General features: G+C 37.7%; 2 protein-coding genes across 7 annotated transcripts in view; one reads left to right on the top strand and one right to left on the bottom strand.

Moving 5' to 3' along the window:
- Nucleotides 1-22868, top strand: part of LOC106059824 (synaptotagmin-15-like) — a 289123-nt gene that overhangs the window by 193310 nt on the left and 72945 nt on the right. The gene's annotated exons all lie outside the window — the stretch shown is intronic.
- The window catches only part of LOC106050552 (uncharacterized), a 28530-nt gene continuing 20819 nt past the window's right edge, over nt 15158-22868 (bottom strand). For all 3 annotated transcript variants that reach the window (XR_008776436.1, XM_056019282.1, XM_056019281.1), the window contains one exon: nt 15158-15504. Coding sequence is in view for 2 of the 3 variants with exons in the window: in XM_056019282.1 (XP_055875257.1) it covers nt 15399-15504 (106 nt within the window). In the remaining variant the exon portion in view is untranslated. The remainder of the gene's footprint in view (nt 15505-22868) is intronic.

The following is a 22868-nucleotide window of genomic DNA, read 5'->3' as shown; positions in this document are numbered from 1 at the left end:
ATCTAAGTGTATTGTGCTTTCTAGTATGTCTGGTCTAGCTATAATCTAAGTGTATTGTGCTTTCTAGTATGTCTGGTCTAGCCATAATCTAAGTGTATTATGCTTTCTAGTATGTCTGGTCTAGCTATAATGCAAGTGTATTATGCTTTCTAGTATGTCTGGTCTAGCTATAATGCAAGTGTATTTTGCTATCTAGTATGTCTGGTCTAGCTATAATGCAAGTGTATTATGCTTTCTAGTATGTCTGGTCTAGCTATAATGCAAGTGTATTATGCTTTCTAGTATGTCTAGTCTAGCTATAATGCAAGTGTATTATGCTTTCTAGTATGTCTGCTCTATCGATGCTCTATTGAAAACGTGAGAAACGTATACCTAACATAACGTTGCTCTCTGTAAACGTACTGTTAAGGGGGTAAGTACGGTACGTGAGAGGAAATACGTCTGGCTACTCGTATTGATTGTCAGACAACAGACTTTTGTGTGTGTATGGTATCTCAGCGCCAAGACTTCTTATCCAATCACCATTAGCGCGTGATTTCACGGCCTTATGGTCATTAATAGTTTAAAGCAGTGCTTCTCAAAGTACGATCACCCCCCCCCCACACACACACACACGGTACGGTACGGAGATTATAAAATATCAACAATGTTAAGTATTTTATTTAAGAGAGTTGACTTTATGCAGAGTCAATTGTACCATTTTTATGACAACACTCGTTACTCTTAAATTGGTTAGAGAACGGAAAAACACATATGTTGAGTACATATAAATCACCACAAATCTACTGTGCGGACTACGTAGTAAATAGACTCTTTGTGAGATGAACATCTAATCAGTAAATAAGTTGCCTATTATACACTTCAGACCAGAGGAGTCGTTTAGCACAGCTGTTTGACCATGGACACAGCTTAGAGAGTGTGACAGTGGTGGTGGTGGGGAGGGGAGCTAAGTTAATTGTATTTAAAAGTGACACTGAAAATGTTTTTTAAAGTTAGGTATTAATTGTGAGCTTTTCACTTATTGCCTCTCTATTTCTTTCTACTTCTCTTACCCTCTCTTTCTCACTCTCTCTCTTTCTTTCGTTTTTTCTCTCTCTCTCACTCTCTTTATCAGTCTCTTTCTATCTCTTTCTTTATTGTTTTCTCTAATTGAACGGAGCTAAACAAAATTTGAACATTTTTATAATTAGAAAGCTTATATCAACTCACTCTGTCTGTCTGTCTGTCTGGTAAAAAGTTTGTACACAATATTTTTCCCACTCCAAATCTCTAATTAAACTGAAATTTTGCACCATAATTTTTTTGACCAGAGAAAACAAGATTCAATAAAAAAAAAACAACAAATAGATAATTATCAATCAGTAATAAATTATTGAGTTTGGAGTAGAACAAGGGAAATAAATTATACTTGAGTAATGTGGTGGCTTAAGTTGAATTAGTCCCCTTTATACTCTTATTTTAAAGTTTGAAACAAACAATAGATAACTATAAAACATTCTATTTTCTTAAGCGCTTCATTGGTACATTAGTTGGTGACATCTTGAGGAGGCTTGAGGAGTCCAGGCGAGACCAACCGTTACAGAAGGCCTGAACACTGACCTGCAACGTCACAACATCCTCACAGGTTCTATAACGAATGGTCTGGGTCAAGGTCGTTCAACTTTTTTTTAAAAATAAATTCCTTTAAAAAGTGATAACCCTAACACTCATCCTGAAACCCCCTCCCTCCCCCCCCCTTCCCCTTCCCATTTAGTCCAGACAAGTGATAGGATCATAGCGCACTGAGAAAGCTAAAAGCATGAAATAGTGCTAAACAAAAACAATTTGTAAAAACATTTCTAATCGCACAGAATTATTATTTTTGGTCTAGTTCTATTACAAATTTAATTACATGACTGATTCAAACTAATTGATACAACTAAGCTTAACATAAGCTTTCTTTTTTAAAGTATTTTTATAATGTTTTTCTCATTCAATTCTTCAAATCTAAACCTTGACATTTGTATTGGATTTATTTCAAGATAATTAAATGATATTGATATATATATATATATTTTCTACTTGGATCAGTTTTCAGTTTTATGTAATTAGTAAAAAGAAAGAACACCTGTAATAATGTCAGGAAGGTAAAAAACTAATTAAGTTCAAGAGTGTAGATTGGTGAAATCAGGATGCTCAGATTCTGTTTCGTGGTCTGTCTTATGTTGATCTGGTTCATGCCCATGCCCAACATTGATGCAGTAGAGCAAAAACAGAAAAATAATAATGTAAAAAAAATACAAACTCGCAAACAATTTTTTTTTAACTAGACAAACTTCGATACAGTAATAAATATTTGTTTTCAATTATTGAATCTAAACACGCTGGCATGAAATAAAGCCTATATTTGTTGTACACGGTGCACCTAAACGGAATATAATCTTGGGTCTATTTAGAAAGTGTTTTTAGCTGTCTGTAGGATGTCTGTTTGATCCTAGATCCTTATCTAGATCTAGGCCACTACTGTAAAATGCTTTGTTGTTTTTTTTTCTTTGTTCGGATGTTGTTGTTTTAAATGCAGGTCTTATTAAAACGATAGGAACTAGTTGTTTTTCTGTGTTTAGTTTCCCATGAGTCTTGTCTTTCAATTCTTATGCCAGCAGGACGGTTTTGAACGTAAGTAGTGAAAGGGGAAACGCTGCTATTGGCTGTGTGAAATGTGTTTGTTCTTATGTGGGAAGTGTGGTCGAGAGCGCTTGAATTTGGCTTGGCTTGGCTACCTAGAAGGGGGCTCGAGGTTCGACACCCGACTCGGGCAGAGTTGTGTTTACTGAGCGCCTAAAGGCAGCACGGAAAACCAACTTCTAGATACCCCCTCCCCCTCCCCCCCCCCCACTGGTCCACAAATGAGATTGGACCAAAAGCGCTCTGAGCATGAAAGTAGCGCTATATAAAAAGCTATAATAATAATGTCTGTCCGTCTATGTCTGTCACGTTCAGATATCAAAAAATAAATAAATAAATTCACTAAATGCGGAAAATTCTGCAACGTACTAAAAATAGATGTCCTACAAATTTGTATCTCTAAAAGTTTTTGTCTCCGGATCTAGATATACAAACTTTGAAGACTTATATAGTATAGAGAGTAAGAATGATTATCATTAGTAGCCAGGTGGGCATTGAAAGTCAATTTCATTTATACATTTATAATAATAATAATAATTTAACTTAATGAGCGCTGTTAACAAATATAATGTAAGCTCAAGGCGTTTAAATAACGTTAGAAACAAACACAAGAGCTAAAATGACAAACTTATAACAAAAAAATGTTAAACCTGATGTGTCTTAATGTTCTTATTGGAAGTAGTTAAGCATGTTGTCTGAGATCAATGGGGAGTGAGTTTCAAAACTTGAGTGCGTGCACTGAAAAACCCCGCAAACCAGTGGCGTAGCTAGGAATTTGCCATCATTTTGGGGCACGGGGGGCTTTGGGGGCCCCTGCATTTTGCGTAATATTTAATATTTAATGTAAAAAAACAACACTCATTTGGGAACCCCCCTCAAGTGGGGACCCGGGGGGGGGATTTTTAAATTCTCCCTCTCCTTCCCCCCCCCCCCACCCTAGCGACGCCACTGCCTCAAAACATAACTTTGGAGGGAGAAACGTGTGTGCCACTAGAAGCGTTTAGCCCATTGAGCGCAGGGCTCTTTGAGGGACATATGGAGTGATCAGTTCATTAAGGTACAAGGGCATTTCATTGTTGTAGATGCGCTGAAGACAAAGTGTGGCCACTTTGTAGTCAATACTCGCTTTCACAGTAACAGAATCTCGTCTTTTTTTTTCGTAGGTCTATTCGTGCAGAGTTGTTCTGAATCCACTGCAGCTTAGCTGTTTTTCTTTTTGCCTGACTGATACATAAAATAGTATATATATATATATATAACTCTTAACAATTATAGATGATTTCTTAGCTTTTGGAAAAGCGGAGAGAAAAAGAGTTAAAGTGTGGGAAAGAAAGAGTTAATTTTTTATTTGGCAGGGGAGGAGGCCTCTCCATGTTTCCCAAAGTCTTGTTAGACACTTTTATTTTCCCGCCTAAATGTCTCTAGGGTCGCTTTGATCTCGCTCTGAGAAGAACTTTGTTACACTTGGCTGATGCTGTATCGATTACTTGATAGCATTACGACGATGGCTGTCAAAGCTATGGTGATAAGAAAGTCAAAGTCGATTACTTCATTGTTCCGATCCCAAACCTGATCATTTGAGATGAAAGGATATCATGTCATATTTCAGAACCGTGAGATCAGGGTGAGTGTAAGTTGGCGTGGGGGGTCTGTCTGTCTGTCCCTCTTTTTAAATTTTCTTTATCTTCGTTGCCTTGGTTTTTGTTTTTATCCTAATTTTCAGCTTTTTCTCCTTTATTAAATATTTTTAAATAATTTATTTTAGGACATCGTCTTAAGCTACATGGGAGATTTTCACGAATGGAGTCTTTGATGCATCCGATGCTTTAAATGCAGATCTGTAGGCTATGTATTTTAAAAAGCAAATAATAAATGTGTGTTTCAGCACTACGCACTTTCGATTTGAGCATTAAGTCATATTTATACAGTTTCCAATGCACAACAAAATATGTAGAGTGATGTACCGTGGCATACAGTCTGCGTACATACATTTTCCATACAACCAAGTCCAAATGGGAATGTGGTGAAAATGAAAAAAAAAGGAAGGTCTCTGCTAATTTGTCTGTAAATCGCTTTTACCATCCATCTCTGGCCAAGCATAGCCATCCATCTTTGTTGTCCGGGGCAAACGACCTCCATGGAGAGGAAAAAATTATACTGATGTGCATTTGCAATTCTTGCGAATAAAAAAGCTGGCCGTTATATTGAGTTCATTCAACAAAATGGGCGTTACAGTTAGTTCACTGAACCAACGGTCAGTAACATTTAGTTTATTTAACAAACTGGTAGTCACATTTAGTTTATTGAACAAACTGGTAGTCACATTTAGTTTATTTAACAAACTGGTAGTCACATTTAGTTTATTTAACAAACTGGTAGTCACATTTAGTTTATTTAACAAACTGGTAGTCACATTTAGTTTATTTAACAAACTGGTAGTCACATTTAGTTTATTTAACAAACTGGTAGTCACATTTAGTTTATTTAACAGACTGGTAGTCACATTTAGTTTATTTAACAGACTGGTAGTCACATTTATTTTATTTAACAAACTGATAGTTACATTTAGTTTATTTAACAAACTGGTAGTCACATTTAGTTTATTTAACAAACTGATAGTCACATTTAGTTTATTTAACAAACTGATAGTCACATTTAGTTTATTTAACAAACTGATAGTCACATTTAGTTTATTTAACAAACTGATAGTCACATTTAGTTTATTTAACAAACTGGTAGTCACATTTAGTTTATTTAACAAACTGGTAGTCACATTTAGTTTATTTAACAAACTGGTAGTCACATTTAGTTTATTTAACAAACTGGTAGTCACATTTAGTTTATTTAACAAACTGGTAGTCACATTTAGTTTATTTAACAGACTGGTAGTCACATTTAGTTTATTTAACAGACTGGTAGTCACATTTATTTTATTTAACAAACTGATAGTTACATTTAGTTTATTTAACAAACTGGTAGTCACATTTAGTTTATTTAACAAACTGATAGTCACATTTAGTTTATTTAACAAACTGATAGTCACATTTAGTTTATTTAACAAACTGATAGTCACATTTAGTTTATTTAACAAACTGATAGTCACATTTAGTTTATTTAACAAACTGGTAGTCACATTTAGTTTATTTAACAAACTGATAGTTACATTTAGTTTATTTAACAAACTGGTAGTCACATTTAGTTTATTTAACAAACTGATAGTCACATTTAGTTTATTTAACAAACTGGTAGTCACATTTAGTTTATTTAACAAACTGATAGTCACATTTAGTTTATTTAACAGACTGATAGTCACATTTAGTTTATTTAACAAACTGATAGTCACATTTAGTTTATTTAACAAACTGGTAGTCACATTTAGTTTATTTAACAAACTGATAGTTACATTTAGTTTATTTAACAAACTGGTAGTCACATTTAGTTTATTTAACAAACTGATAGTCACATTTAGTTTATTTAACAAACTGGTAGTCACATTTAGTTTATTTAACAAACTGATAGTCACATTTAGTTTATTTAACAGACTGATAGTCACATTTAGTTTATTTAACAAACTGATAGTTACATTTAGTTTATTTAACAAACTGATAGTCACATTTAGTTTATTTAACAAACTGATAGTCACATTTAGTTTATTTAACAAACTGATAGTCACATTTAGTTTATTTAACAAACTGGTAGTCACATTTAGTTTATTTAACAAACTGATAGTCACATTTAGTTTATTTAACAAACTGATAGTCACATTTAGTTTATTTAACAAACTGATAGTCACATTTAGTTTATTTAACAAACTGATAGTCACATTTAGTTTATTTAACAAACTGGTAGTCACATTTAGTTTATTTAACAAACTGATAGTCACATTTAGTTTATTTAACAAACTGATAGTCACATTTAGTTTATTTAACAGACTGGTAGTCACATTTAGTTTATTTAACAGACTGGTAGTCACATTTATTTTATTTAACAAACTGATAGTTACATTTAGTTTATTTAACAAACTGGTAGTCACATTTAGTTTATTTAACAAACTGATAGTCACATTTAGTTTATTTAACAAACTGATAGTCACATTTAGTTTATTTAACAAACTGATAGTCACATTTAGTTTATTTAACAAACTGATAGTCACATTTAGTTTATTTAACAAACTGGTAGTCACATTTAGTTTATTTAACAAACTGATAGTTACATTTAGTTTATTTAACAAACTGGTAGTCACATTTAGTTTATTTAACAAACTGATAGTCACATTTAGTTTATTTAACAAACTGGTAGTCACATTTAGTTTATTTAACAAACTGATAGTCACATTTAGTTTATTTAACAGACTGATAGTCACATTTAGTTTATTTAACAAACTGATAGTCACATTTAGTTTATTTAACAAACTGGTAGTCACATTTAGTTTATTTAACAAACTGATAGTTACATTTAGTTTATTTAACAAACTGGTAGTCACATTTAGTTTATTTAACAAACTGATAGTCACATTTAGTTTATTTAACAAACTGGTAGTCACATTTAGTTTATTTAACAAACTGATAGTCACATTTAGTTTATTTAACAGACTGATAGTCACATTTAGTTTATTTAACAAACTGATAGTTACATTTAGTTTATTTAACAAACTGATAGTCACATTTAGTTTATTTAACAAACTGATAGTCACATTTAGTTTATTTAACAAACTGATAGTCACATTTAGTTTATTTAACAAACTGGTAGTCACATTTAGTTTATTTAACAAACTGATAGTCACATTTAGTTTATTTAACAAACTGATAGTCACATTTAGTTTATTTAACAAACTGATAGTCACATTTAGTTTATTTAACAAACTGATAGTCACATTTAGTTTATTTAACAAACTGGTAGTCACATTTAGTTTATTTAACAAACTGATAGTCACATTTAGTTTATTTAACAAACTGATAGTCACATTTAGTTTATTTAACAAACTGATAGTCACATTTAGTTTATTTAACAAACCGGCAGTAACAGTTAGTTCACTGAAGAAACCGGCAGCAATATTTAGTTCATTGACAAACTATCCGTAACATTTAGTTCATGAACTAATGCTTAACTAGTTCTCAATGTGTAACCGAGGCGCTGAAAGGAAGGCATCCCTCTAATAAATGGTAACTGAGCAGGATCAATTATTAAACAAAGTGAATAGGACAGGGATTTGATGAGTCGGGAGACAGAAACACATTGCACTAAACACACATACACATACACACGTACACAGATACTCATTTGCACATGATCCTAAACAAGATATACCAACAGTTGAGCGTTTCTGAAAATTGGAAAATTATTCCAATTCATTTCAATTTCTTGATAATTTCCCTCATTTTTTTTTTTAAATTATCCGGGAAGTAAACTTTAGATTTAAGAATCAGGAAGAGAAAGGGCGATGTTTTAATTAAGTGCTGTCTGTCCGTTTGTCTGTCCACCTGTGACATTTAGAGAAAAGGCGATAATGAGAATTTCGATATTGTCCTCATCGCACTGGAGAGATAATAGAAGACTAGTGTATCTACAATTATTGAATATATAATGGTTATGCTTGCCCTGGGTGTGGTAAAATATGTAGTTCACAGCTGGGGCTGCGTAGCCATTGGAAATACTGCATTCCTTATTAATCTTCGGACTCGAAGACAATATAAATATTATATATAAATAACGCTTAAAAGTTACCTTCACATGCTGTTTTTTTCTGTTAAAGTAACATCCTACCATGGTACAGATCCGACACATCTCTTTAGTGTCATCAATGTTCTATGCAGATGTATGGGATTTATAATAGTCAACACTTGAAAAGGATTCTACAAAACATCCTCCTATATCTCCAGCAAAGTCTGTTTGTACTGGCCCCTATGTTGGTTAATTCGAGGTCATGTGATTTAGGTGTAGGTGTGTGTGATGAGTGAGTACCTTTTACCTGAACAGGATGCCTACTGGTTCGTGTGTCTGTTTGTGACAAGTCAAAAACTCGCTGTCAGAGTCACTCAAATTTATCACAGCATTAATTATTATTTTTCATTATTTATTTATTTTATTTTAATTATTTCCTCATCCTACCCCTAAATTCTCCACCCGCACCACCTTTTCCGCTCCAGGCTAGACTTAGTTGACCACATTGGAGATAGCTAGGCCACGTCTTTCGATTTATCTTCCCTTGACCGGGGCAAAGATACGCACAGACTTTGATCTTATCGGTAGGATGTCTGACAGCCGCAGTGGACACCACCTTGTGTGGAATGCAAGTCACTCCTCCCCCCCCCCTTTTCTCCTACGTCTCTCTTTGATCTAGGATATTACTCGAGTCAAAGCGCCTCTCGACGCTCCCATCTTAAGGCTACGTCACCCACGTGTAAGATAATTCTTAGCCTAGGACATTTCCTGTGTCCGCCCGCACTTTCCAGGCTTATATAAAGTAAACCAACTCAAGCCAGACCCTTTTTCATTTCTCATTCGAGCTGAGCTATCGAGTCTGGACTATCTCATTTATTCTCTCTCCTAGAGGAATACCTGGTGGTAAGCCGAACTTAATCACAAGTTCCATCTTAATTACTCTGTGTATATTTCCATTGGATTTTATCATGTGTATTTTGCCTAGTTCATTTATATTTAATTAGTGCGTTGTGTATTTCTCACTGGCGTAAGTAGAAAACATAAACATGTCCTATGTATATATTTTAGTATTGCATTAATCTATAAATGCTACGTTGCTCAATTGATCGTTGATGCAACCATGTATATATTTGTTCTTAGTCTATTTCCTTTATCTCGGCTGACGACCGTGATAATTTTACTAGCGCACTAATACTGCGTCTAGAAAAGAGATACGAGTTATCTCCCCTGTAGTGAATTGTCTCCCCTGTACTCATTTTACTCTAAGGAGAGTTGCGCCGCTTGAAGGGACACCCTCTCCATTCAAGCACGCTTCATTGTTCTCGACCCACGGTCATATGTAAACAAACCATCTGGGTCGCTGACCACCGCCCATTCCCCCCCCCCTTTTTTTCTCTATCCACCTGTGTTGTTTATTTGAGATTATTATTTCCTCTTCTATGTACATTTTTATATTATTATTTCCCCTTTTATGTACATTTCTATATTGCTACTATCTGCCATCTATTTTCCCAAATCCCATTTGTCATCATCTCCTCATTGTGCTCTAAAGCAATTTCACCAATCTGACGAATGCACCTCAGTCGAGGGCATCGATAAGATGCATGAGAGACTTGTCCTAACTTGTCTTTATTTATCCGCAGCCTCCCTCAGGTGTCTGCCTATTTATTTGCTATTTGCTGTTCAGTGTCTACTCGACCCCACTCAACTACTGCCTATGTGCTTAGTGCTATTCAGCGCTGCACTTGCCTACTGAGATCTACTCAACTCTACTACTTGGCGCTATCGGCATTGCCCGCCTATTCGACAGCCCACCTGTCAAGCTATTAGGTGCGACGTCCCTATAGATTCAGATCTGTGTGAGACGTCATAGCTACGCCAACCCTCTGCAACTCACTGGACATATCCTGTCAACTACGCTGCCCACGGCAGATCCGCTCTGCCCGCAGTAACCTTGTGCCCACGGTAGCCGGCCACCCGCCCTACTGTGCCCACTACAGATATTAGATTTTGGGATTGAAACTCCACAAGAACTATATCACCGGCGTCCCTCTATCCGCTAGGGCGCCACCTCCAGCTGCAGAACCTCAAGCCAGGACACAGCCAGCTGCGACATCAACAGGAATACCAGCTAAGTCAGAGGACAAAGTGACATACTCTCTTATTAGGTGCAAGAGTGATGATTAAACTTAGAATATACTAGAGATAGATGCAAACCCTCCCCCTTTTTATTCTTATATGTATATTTATGTAAATAAATATTCTTCATTTTTAACTTTTGTATCTATCTTTCATTGCTTTGTCTCGTTGCGTGTCTGCTCCCGATTCATATGCTGATAGGTTGGTGTGTGATAGCTTTAAAAATAATCATCCCCTAGACATTAAACGCGCCAAACACACATCACATTACCCCACCTGTCACACTGTTCACTTTGTGATCTTGTAGTGCCTTTGTTTTTTCAAATTTGTGCTTCCAGTGGAATCTGGCCAGACTTTTAGGGTTAATGATTAGTTAGGGACTGTCTAGAAACAGGGATGGGAGACTTAGTGAAGACTGAGTTAAAGGTGACGGTGTCGTATGTCATTAGATGTCACCAATGTCATGACATTTGGCATTGTTCTCGTGCCGAATGTGTCATCGAACACTCAAGGATGTGTACGTGTTAAATTTTGAGTGATTGTGAAAATGAGAGAGGAGAGAGAGGGGGAGAGATAGAGAGAGAGTGGAAGAAAGAAAGAGATAAAGGAAGAGAAGTAGAAAGAAAGAGAGAGAAAGAAGAAGAAGAAGGAAGAGAGAGTGAAAGAGACCGTCAATGAGAGAGAAAGACATACTGTGTGAATCAAAATCAAAGCATTCCTTGGCCAACTATTGGTTTGCTCTCTCCAGGTGTCTCGGGTTCCAGTCCTGTTACTTACCGGGGTTTTCACCAGATTTTATAGGCATTAAATTATGTCCCAGCATTAATCTAGCATCAAAGATGGACTCCCTGGCCTGATCAAGGACAAATAAAGTCTAATTTTCCAGATCTGCTATTAAATAATCTCCTAAAAAAACGTATACGACTGCCTTGTTACCATTGAGATGGTGTCGTGTAAGATCGAATCCAAAACTTCTCAAACTAACAGAGTCTAAGCTCTCGTGGACAGAATCACAATAGGAAAAAAAAAGTTTCGGACAATAACTAAGTTTGCTATGGAAATGGACTTCCTGGCAAGGGCGATAACTGTGCAGATCGAAGTTTCCCCAACTGACAGCAGACGTAGTGGAGTGAAGAAATGCCGGGATAGGTCTGACCTGCAGGGAAAGGTCAAGCGTATTTAAAATCGAGTTACTTCCAGCGTGCCACTAGGTGCGCTGACGTGTACAAGTCATTCAACACCACTTCCTGTCACTTTGTGTTTGTCTTTACACATGACCTTTGAATTATCTGACCTTTGACTCATCCGTTGTAACAAGTTTTGTTTAGTCATTGTTCATTTTCTGTCCCCTCAAAAAAATTCAAAATTTTTTTTATTACAAAGCTGTCTGTCTGGCACAATTTTCGTACATGTTATTTCTCACACACCCAATGTCAGATCTAGTTGAAATATTGTCTTGTACATGACACAACAAGAATCAATTTAAAAAATTATCCTTTTAGCTAATTAACATGGTAAAGAAATTGTACTTGACATCTGTGGTGGTTTAAGTTGAATTAATCCCCTTTATACTTTGTAGAGAATTAGGTCGTCGCTTAATTTAAAGTTTGACTAGATGACTATAAAACCTTATACTTTCATAAGCACTTCACTGGTTAGTACATCGGCTTGATGAGGCTTAAACTCTAGAGTTCGAATTCAAATCGTACAACTTTTTTTTTTATAAATACATTTAAAAAGCTATCACGGTAACCTTCACTTAGGCACCCCCTTCTTTCTCTCCCTACCCCCCTTCTCCCAACTGGTCCAGACCAGTGACAGCATTAAAGTAACTCTATATAGCGATAGAAAGCTATGGATAGTGAAATAACATGGGCCTCAGCTCAGGAAGAAAAACGTACAATCCGAAAAATGGCCAGCTCCTCTACCACCGAAGCAAAAGTCACCTTAACCTGCAATATTTGTGGACGGGAGTGTCTCTCCAAAATAGGGCTCCACAGCCACATGAGGAAGTGTGTGAGATGAACCATAGTCGTTCTACAACTGAAGGAGGCCAACATATAGAGATATTATCTATTTCTTCGATGGAGCTTCTTATTGAGTCATACTTGGGTATGTACTATGAATCAAATCGTGCTCTACTAGTCTGTGGTGTCCACTAACATAAATATTTTATTATTTTAAATATATATGTTATTGTCTACGATAACAAGTGACATTTCACTAATGCTCCAACCTGCCGTGGTCGAAGAAATATGAAAATGTAACCAGTGACCATGTGCCTAGGACAACTAAGCACCTTTCACGATCAAAACCGCAGCGGTTAAATTTACCGAAAACGATTCTTTTATTCGCAATTCTGACCCAAAGTTTTTAAGTACAGTCGCCAATTTTAAAAGTTAAAAAGAGTTTACTTTTGTTTAGTTTTTGCTGTGAGTCCTTCCACTCGGTTAGCTCAATTAGTAGAGTGTCAGACTCTACATCAGAAGGTCAGTGGTTCAAATCCTTAATCACACGATACTTGAAAAAAAAATTACTTTATATATATATATATTTTTAAAATAGCGGTTTTGCACTATTTAAAATGAGTAATTCGGTCTACATAAATGTTGAAACAGAACTTATAACCTCGATCCTAAGATACGTTTGAACACTTGATTAAACCTAACACATACACTAGAATACACAGGTCAAACGGGAGGGGGAGGAGAGGTGTTGAAATGCGCCCCCGTCTTATTGAAAGTGCTAAAACATATGAATGGGGGTAAAGACCAAATATTTTGTGAGAATGAGGCAGGATGTAACTAGAGAATAAACAGACTATAGCATCGGAGCAAATCAACGGGCTAAACCGAGAGGTAGTCCTAGTATGTATGTGTATATAAATAAATATATATGTGTGTGTGTGTGTGTTAGAAGGATCAAGTAGAGGGCAGTATGACTGAACGGACAAACCTCTAAGTTGATATATTTCAACATACATCCTACTATCTCGAACTGTCTGGTTTACATTTTTTTTTTTAACTCTGAGGTCGACATTTTATAAGCACTGTTTAATCCCAGGTCACGTGGTCTATATGTTTGTGTCACTAATACACTTGCCCTAGGGCGGAAGAAGGAGATAAATCAATTGCACTCAATGCTCAGTGAATTATGAATTAGTTTCTACTTCAACGCCAATTTGAGTACAATTTGCAGCAATTTTTCTGTCGCTCTTAAAAAAAAAATGAAATAAAAAAAAATGTTTTCAGTGGTTCTTGTTATGGAGTGTGTTTGTGTGTATGTGTTTCCTAGGTGATGAACAAAAAGGGATCATCGATAGTGAGTCTTGTCGAATGATGCAAGCTAAGCGGCTCTGTCATAATCTATGTTAAGAACGAGAGACGACTCCAGGATGCCAGAGTGCAAAGTTGTGTTTTTTATAGTTATATTTTGTTTGAAATATCATTTTGTATTATTATTGTTATTATTACTAAAGTCTACTGCTTCTATTTAATTTCATTTCAAGTTACATTTGTCAATATTGTTATCAAAGTTATATTTAGTTTTGTTCAGAAAAGAAGTTTATTCTAGTTATTTCAATTCTATAATTTCAAAAAGAATACGCCTACATCGGTTTAGTTGTCTACAAATAATAGAAAGTGAAAATTGAACGACCGACCACAACATTTCTCAAACTTTTTGGAATTAGGACTCTTCTGAAATTTGAGCGCTTTTAAATTACTTAATAGATAGACAACGAAGAAGGTTTGACAGACAACATATTACAAACTATGATGGTCATTCTTTGTTTGGAGAGTAGAAGGATGGCATAACAGAGGCCCCCCCCCCAGGAGGGGCCCTAATTATCAACTTAGGCGCCATTTTGGCGTAGAGGCAAATAGTGGTAGAAGATGACCTTGAAAAAGACGAAGTCCGACGGGACACAAATGTGAGACCCAAATGAAAAGACCTTTTTAGAAGACATGCGCAGAAGACTTATAGAAAACCTAAACAGAATCCTGGACGACAAATGTGGACAAAGTGTAGGTCGGGCCAAACTTCGCGAAGTCATGTGAAGCACGGCACTCATCCTTTAATCTTTGAAAATGAAGACATTGCCATTATTATTATTATAGAATTAAAATATAAAATTTAAAATGGTTCAGACAGTACAATGTCATGACGACCCAGTTGATGAACAAGTCAAAGCAACCCAGCAAGTCACGGAAAGCACTCTAAGGATCATTCTTATAAAAGAATCTTAGCAGACATTAATTTATTTAAAAAAAAAGCAATAGAATTAAGAAAACTTTTTAAAAACCTAACCCTATCTAAGGGAAAATAATCGCTAATTACTACCATTTAACTGAATATTATAGGGTTCAGCTCCCTTTGTGCTATGCACATCTCTTCTTTTTGTATCGACGGAGATAAGGTTGTAGTTGTTGATAGTTTGTAGTTCATAGTTTCTGATATTCTTACTGAAAATATGACAAATGATGCAGACAAAGCCGTTAACCATATGGAGAAATGATGATACATATATGTTAATAACTTGTTTTAACTTAATTTGTAATGAGTAATAAGTATATGTACTTGTTACTAGCGGTCAAGGTCAAGATCGCCGGTTGAAAGCACATGGAGGTGCGATACTAAAAAGACTCTGGTTGACCAAGCCTGAATCGCAGTCAAAGAATTTTACCGAAAAACGTTTACATTTGAAATTTTTCGAAAGCTAAATTTTATTCGAATCAAATTTCAATACAGGTCGTATTCATTTTAATGGAATATTTGCACAGGGAAAAGTTTAGAAATATCCGGAGATCCCTCTTCTTTTGGTTCCAGCACCCCAGAAGCACCTGCCGTTGACAACAGTTGTTTGGGAGAATAAGCTCCAAACAGCACTCAAGAAGCATCCGTTGCTTAGGAGACTATGCACAAAGCAGCCGTTGTTATGGAAACCTAGACAAGAACCACTGTTCCGATAATGAGAATGGTGTACTGACAAACTCCACTATGATGTTGTCATTGTTGATGCCCTTGGCTTTGCACCTGTACCTGTAGGTCAAAGTTGATTAAAGGTTAATGAATGATTATGCTGATAAGAGAATAGTATATACGAGGTGTACTACAATCTCTGGAAGAAGTTTGGATGTAACAAAAAAAAAGAAGTAACTAACAAAATATTTGTTTTCAAAGACAATGCCTCCTTGAAGAATCTGATGTCTTTTTGTAAGAGGGGTTAATTTACACTTAATAACTAATGATTGATAGATTTTTAAAAAATGAACATTTTTACTCATCCCCTATTCCTCACCCCTCACCACCCCCTCCAAAAAAAAATCCTGGTTAAGCGAATGTATAAATTTACTCAAGAGTATTTAAAAGTCTAATGATATGCCTATAGAACCAGACTTACAAGATGAAGCTCATTATATTACTAAACGTCTGTTTATTCCTTTAACTCTTTCATTAATAGGGCTCCAATACGGAAATACGACGTGACCTTTCTGCTCTAGATTTTCAAGACTAAATTTAGTTTTAGAAGATAATGTTTCAAAAAAAATTATAACGGTCAAAGTAGAATTTTTCCAGAGTGGCCGTTTAGGTCGTAATTCTTTTCCCAAAGATGGACATCATCTGTCCAATGTCCAATGTCCAGGTTTCAGGTTTTTTGCCGATGACTCTGCAAGCTGAAGACATCCAGAGACTACGTGCAGCTTTTCCAAAACTTGATTGCGACCTGCATATTTTGTCATACGTGATGCAGACAAAGTAGTTGGTCCGCTGGTGATCTATGTTGACACTTAAAAGTATGCCCGTTTTATCCCACACATCATTTTAGAGTTGGGGGGGGGGGTTCAGCAGCTGGGGGTGAGGGGTAAGGGGCGATATCTACTACAGTACCTCTGAATCAGACACTGAATATAGCATGCAGACAGACATGATGTCACGATGATATGTTGTTATATCATGTTGTATAGCGAGATATAAACATCTAAAAACGATGAGAGTTAAATATTACCTTTAACACAATCTCTTTCTCTCTCTCTCTCTCTCTCTCTCTTGGCTTGCGCGATGAGGTGTGTCAAACGGTATGATGATATTATGGTACGATTAAATGGTTTCTTTTAAGGTGTGATGCTATCATGTTATCTTTCTAGAAAGACCAAGAGGAACTTACTGTCCGAACTGTCTGTAGAAGGGTTCTGTGATATCAACAAGAGGAACTTACTGTCCGAACTGTCTGTAGAAGGGTTCTGTGATATCAACAAGAGGAACTTACTGTCCGAACTGTCTGTAGAAGGGTTCTGTGATATCAACAAGAGGAACTTACTGTCCGAACTGTCTGTAGAAGGGTTCTGTGATATCAACAAGAGGAACTTACTGTCCGAACTGTCTGTAGAAGGGTTCTGTGATATCAACAAGAGGAACTTACTGTCCGAACTGTCTGTAGAAGGGTTCTGTGATATCAACAAGAGGAACTTACTGTCCGAACTGTCTGTAGAAGGGTTCTGTGATATCAACAAGAGGAACTTACTGTCCGAACTGTCTGTAGAAGGGTTCTGTGATATCAACAAGAGGAACTTACTGTCCGAATTGTCTGTAGAAGGGTTCTGTGATATCAACAAGAGGAACTTACTGTCCGAACTGTCTGTAGAAGGGTTCTGTGATATCAACAAGAGGAACTTACTGTCCGAACTGTCTGTAGAAGGGTTCTGTGATATCAACAAGAGGAACTTACTGTCCGAACTGTCTGTAGAAGGGTTCTGTGATATCAACAAGAGGAACTTACTGTCCGAACTGTCTGTAGAAGGGTTCTGTGATATCAACAAGAGGAACTTACTGTCCGAACTGTCTGTAGAAGGGTTCTGTGATATCAACAAGAGGAACTTACTGTCCGAACTGTCTGTAGAAGGGTTCTGTGATATCAACAAGAGGAACTTACTGTCCGAACTGTCTGTAGAAGGGTTCTGTGATATCAACAAGAGGAACTTACTGTCCGAACTGTCTGTAGAAGGGTTCTGTGATATCAACAAGAGGAACTTACTGTCCGAACTGTCTGTAGAAGGGTTCTGTGATATCAACAAGAGGAACTTACTGTCCGAACTGTCTGTAGAAGGGTTCTGTGATATCAACAAGAGGAACTTACTGTCCGAACTGTCTGTAGAAGGGTTCTGTGATATCAACAAGAGGAACTTACTGTCCGAACTGTCTGTAGAAGGGTTCTGTGATATCAACAAGAGGAACTTACTGTCCGAACTGTCTGTAGAAGGGTTCTGTGATATCAACAAGAGGAACTTACTGTCCGAACTGTCTGTAGAAGGGTTCTGTGATATCAACAAGAGGAACTTACTGTCCGAACTGTCTGTAGAAGGGTTCTGTGATATCAACAAGAGGAACTTACTGTCCGAACTGTCTGTAGAAGGGTTCTGTGATATCAACAAGAGGAACTTACTGTCCGAACTTTCTGTAGAAGGGTTCTGTGATATCAACAAGAGGAACTTACTGTCCGAACTGTCTGTAGAAGGGTTCTGTGATATCAACAAGAGGAACTTACTGTCCGAACTGTCTGTAGAAGGGTTCTGTGATATCAACAAGAGGAACTTACTGTCCGAACTGTCTGTAGAAGGGTTCTGTGATATCAACAAGAGGAACTTACTGTCCGAACTGTCTGTAGAAGGGTTCTGTGATATCAACAAGAGGAACTTACTGTCCAAACTGTCTGTAAAAGGGTTCTGTGATATCAACAAGAGGAACTTACTGTCCGAACTGTCTGTAGAAGGGTTCTGTGATATCAACAAGAGGAACTTACTGTCCGAACTGTCTGTAGAAGGGTTCTGTGATATCAACAAGAGGAACTTACTGTCCGAACTGTCTGTAGAAGGGTTCTGTGATATCAACAAGAGGAACTTACTGTCCGAACTGTCTGTAGAAGGGTTCTGTGATATCAACAAGAGGAACTTACTGTCCGAACTGTCTGTAGAAGGGTTCTGTGATATCAACAAGAGGAACTTACTGTCCGAACTGTCTGTAGAAGGGTTCTGTGATATCAACAAGAGGAACTTACTGTCCGAACTGTCTGTAGAAGGGTTCTGTGATATCAACAAGAGGAACTTACTGTCCGAACTGTCTGTAGAAGGGTTCTGTGATATCAACAAGAGGAACTTACTGTCCGAACTGTCTGTAGAAGGGTTCTGTGATATCAACAAGAGGAACTTACTGTCCGAACTGTCTGTAGAAGGGTTCTGTGATATCAACAAGAGGAACTTACTGTCCGAACTGTCTGTAGAAGGGTTCTGTGATATCAACAAGAGGAACTTACTGTCCGAACTGTCTGTAGAAGGGTTCTGTGATATCAACAAGAAGAACTTACTGTCCGAACTGTCTGTAGAAGGGTTCTGTGATATCAACAAGAGGAACTTACTGTCCGAACTGTCTGTAGAAGGGTTCTGTGATATCAACAAGAGGAACTTACTGTCCGAACTGTCTGTAGAAGGGTTCTGTGATATCAACAAGAGGAACTTACTGTCCGAACTGTCCGTAGAAGGGTTCTGTGATATCAACAAGAGGAACTTACTGTCCGAACTGTCTGTAGAAGGGTTCTGTGATATCAACAAGAGGAACTTACTGTCCGAACTGTCTGTAGAAGGGTTCTGTGATATCAACAAGAGGAACTTACTGTCCGAACTGTCTGTAGAAGGGTTCTGTGATATCAACAAGAGGAACTTACTGTCCGAACTGTCTGTAGAAGGGTTCTGTGATATCAACAAGAGGAACTTACTGTCCGAACTGTCTGTAGAAGGGTTCTGTGATATCAACAAGAGGAACTTACTGTCCGAACTGTCTGTAGAAGGGTTCTGTGATATCAACAAGAGGAACTTACTGTCCGAACTGTCTGTAGAAGGGTTCTGTGATATCAACAAGAGGAACTTACTGTCCGAACTGTCTGTAGAAGGGTTCTGTGATATCAACAAGAGGAACTTACTGTCCGAACTGTCTGTAGAAGGGTTCTGTGATATCAACAAGAGGAACTTACTGTCCGAACTGTCTGTAGAAGGGTTCTGTGATATCAACAAGAGGAACTTACTGTCCGAACTGTCTGTAGAAGGGTTCTGTGATATCAACAAGAGGAACTTACTGTCCGAATTGTCTGTAGAAGGGTTCTGTGATATCAACAAGAGGAACTTACTGTCCGAACTGTCTGTAGAAGGGTTCTGTGATATCAACAAGAGGAACTTACTGTCCGAACTGTCTGTAGAAGGGTTCTGTGATATCAACAAGAGGAACTTACTGTCCGAACTGTCTGTAGAAGGGTTCTGTGATATCAACAAGAGGAACTTACTGTCCGAACTGTCTGTAGAAGGGTTCTGTGATATCAACAAGAGGAACTTACTGTCCGAACTGTCTGTAGAAGGGTTCTGTGATATCAACAAGAGGAACTTACTGTCCGAACTGTCTGTAGAAGGGTTCTGTGATATCAACAAGAGGAACTTACTGTCCGAACTGTCTGTAGAAGGGTTCTGTGATATCAACAAGAGGAACTTACTGTCCGAACTGTCTGTAGAAGGGTTCTGTGATATCAACAAGAGGAACTTACTGTCCGAACTGTCTGTAGAAGGGTTCTGTGATATCAACAAGAGGAACTTACTGTCCGAACTGTCTGTAGAAGGGTTCTGTGATATCAACAAGAGGAACTTACTGTCCGAACTGTCTGTAGAAGGGTTCTGTGATATCAACAAGAGGAACTTACTGTCCGAACTTTCTGTAGAAGGGTTCTGTGATATCAACAAGAGGAACTTACTGTCCGAACTGTCTGTAGAAGGGTTCTGTGATATCAACAAGAGGAACTTACTGTCCGAACTGTCTGTAGAAGGGTTCTGTGATATCAACAAGAGGAACTTACTGTCCGAACTGTCTGTAGAAGGGTTCTGTGATATCAACAAGAGGAACTTACTGTCCGAACTGTCTGTAGAAGGGTTCTGTGATATCAACAAGAGGAACTTACTGTCCAAACTGTCTGTAAAAGGGTTCTGTGATATCAACAAGAGGAACTTACTGTCCGAACTGTCTGTAGAAGGGTTCTGTGATATCAACAAGAGGAACTTACTGTCCGAACTGTCTGTAGAAGGGTTCTGTGATATCAACAAGAGGAACTTACTGTCCGAACTGTCTGTAGAAGGGTTCTGTGATATCAACAAGAGGAACTTACTGTCCGAACTGTCTGTAGAAGGGTTCTGTGATATCAACAAGAGGAACTTACTGTCCGAACTGTCTGTAGAAGGGTTCTGTGATATCAACAAGAGGAACTTACTGTCCGAACTGTCTGTAGAAGGGTTCTGTGATATCAACAAGAGGAACTTACTGTCCGAACTGTCTGTAGAAGGGTTCTGTGATATCAACAAGAGGAACTTACTGTCCGAACTGTCTGTAGAAGGGTTCTGTGATATCAACAAGAGGAACTTACTGTCCGAACTGTCTGTAGAAGGGTTCTGTGATATCAACAAGAGGAACTTACTGTCCGAACTGTCTGTAGAAGGGTTCTGTGATATCAACAAGAGGAACTTACTGTCCGAACTGTCTGTAGAAGGGTTCTGTGATATCAACAAGAGGAACTTACTGTCCGAACTGTCTGTAGAAGGGTTCTGTGATATCAACAAGAAGAACTTACTGTCCGAACTGTCTGTAGAAGGGTTCTGTGATATCAACAAGAGGAACTTACTGTCCGAACTGTCTGTAGAAGGGTTCTGTGATATCAACAAGAGGAACTTACTGTCCGAACTGTCTGTAGAAGGGTTCTGTGATATCAACAAGAGGAACTTACTGTCCGAACTGTCCGTAGAAGGGTTCTGTGATATCAACAAGAGGAACTTACTGTCCGAACTGTCTGTAGAAGGGTTCTGTGATATCAACAAGAGGAACTTACTGTCCGAACTGTCTGTAGAAGGGTTCTGTGATATCAACAAGAGGAACTTACTGTCCGAACTGTCTGTAGAAGGGTTCTGTGATATCAACAAGAGGAACTTACTGTCCGAACTGTCTGTAGAAGGGTTCTGTGATATCAACAAGAGGAACTTACTGTCCGAACTGTCTGTAGAAGGGTTCTGTGATATCAACAAGAGGAACTTACTGTCCGAACTGTCTGTAGAAGGGTTCTGTGATATCAACAAGAGGAACTTACTGTCCGAACTGTCTGTAGAAGGGTTCTGTGATATCAACAAGAGGAACTTACTGTCCGAACTGTCTGTAGAAGGGTTCTGTGATATCAACAAGAGGAACTTACTGTCCGAACTGTCTGTAGAAGGGTTCTGTGATATCAACAAGAGGAACTTACTGTCCGAACTGTCTGTAGAAGGGTTCTGTGATATCAACAAGAGGAACTTACTGTCCGAACTGTCTGTAGAAGGGTTCTGTGATATCAACAAGAGGAACTTACTGTCCGAATTGTCTGTAGAAGGGTTCTGTGATATCAACAAGAGGAACTTACTGTCCGAACTGTCTGTAGAAGGGTTCTGTGATATCAACAAGAGGAACTTACTGTCCGAACTGTCTGTAGAAGGGTTCTGTGATATCAACAAGAGGAACTTACTGTCCGAACTGTCTGTAGAAGGGTTCTGTGATATCAACAAGAGGAACTTACTGTCCGAACTGTCTGTAGAAGGGTTCTGTGATATCAACAAGAGGAACTTACTGTCCGAACTGTCTGTAGAAGGGTTCTGTGATATCAACAAGAGGAACTTACTGTCCGAACTGTCTGTAGAAGGGTTCTGTGATATCAACAAGAGGAACTTACTGTCCGAACTGTCTGTAGAAGGGTTCTGTGATATCAACAAGAGGAACTTACTGTCCGAACTGTCTGTAGAAGGGTTCTGTGATATCAACAAGAGGAACTTACTGTCCGAACTGTCTGTAGAAGGGTTCTGTGATATCAACAAGAGGAACTTACTGTCCGAACTGTCTGTAGAAGGGTTCTGTGATATCAACAAGAGGAACTTACTGTCCGAACTGTCTGTAGAAGGGTTCTGTGATATCAACAAGAGGAACTTACTGTCCGAACTGTCTGTAGAAGGGTTCTGTGATATCAACAAGAGGAACTTACTGTCCGAACTGTCTGTAGAAGGGTTCTGTGATATCAACAAGAGGAACTTACTGTCCGAACTGTCTGTAGAAGGGTTCTGTGATATCAACAAGAGGAACTTACTGTCCGAACTGTCTGTAGAAGGGTTCTGTGATATCAACAAGAGGAACTTACTGTCCGAACTGTCTGTAGAAGGGTTCTGTGATATCAACAAGAGGAACTTACTGTCCGAACTGTCTGTAGAAGGGTTCTGTGATATCAACAAGAGGAACTTACTGTCCGAACTGTCTGTAGAAGGGTTCTGTGATATCAACAAGAGGAACTTACTGTCCGAATTGTCTGT

Source organism: Biomphalaria glabrata, chromosome 2 (genome assembly GCF_947242115.1).
Source record: "Biomphalaria glabrata chromosome 2, xgBioGlab47.1, whole genome shotgun sequence".
In the NCBI taxonomy this organism is placed as follows: domain Eukaryota; kingdom Metazoa; phylum Mollusca; class Gastropoda; family Planorbidae; genus Biomphalaria; species Biomphalaria glabrata.
Note: the sequence above shows the minus strand (reverse complement) of the source record. Positions and strands in the feature narration are given on the sequence as shown.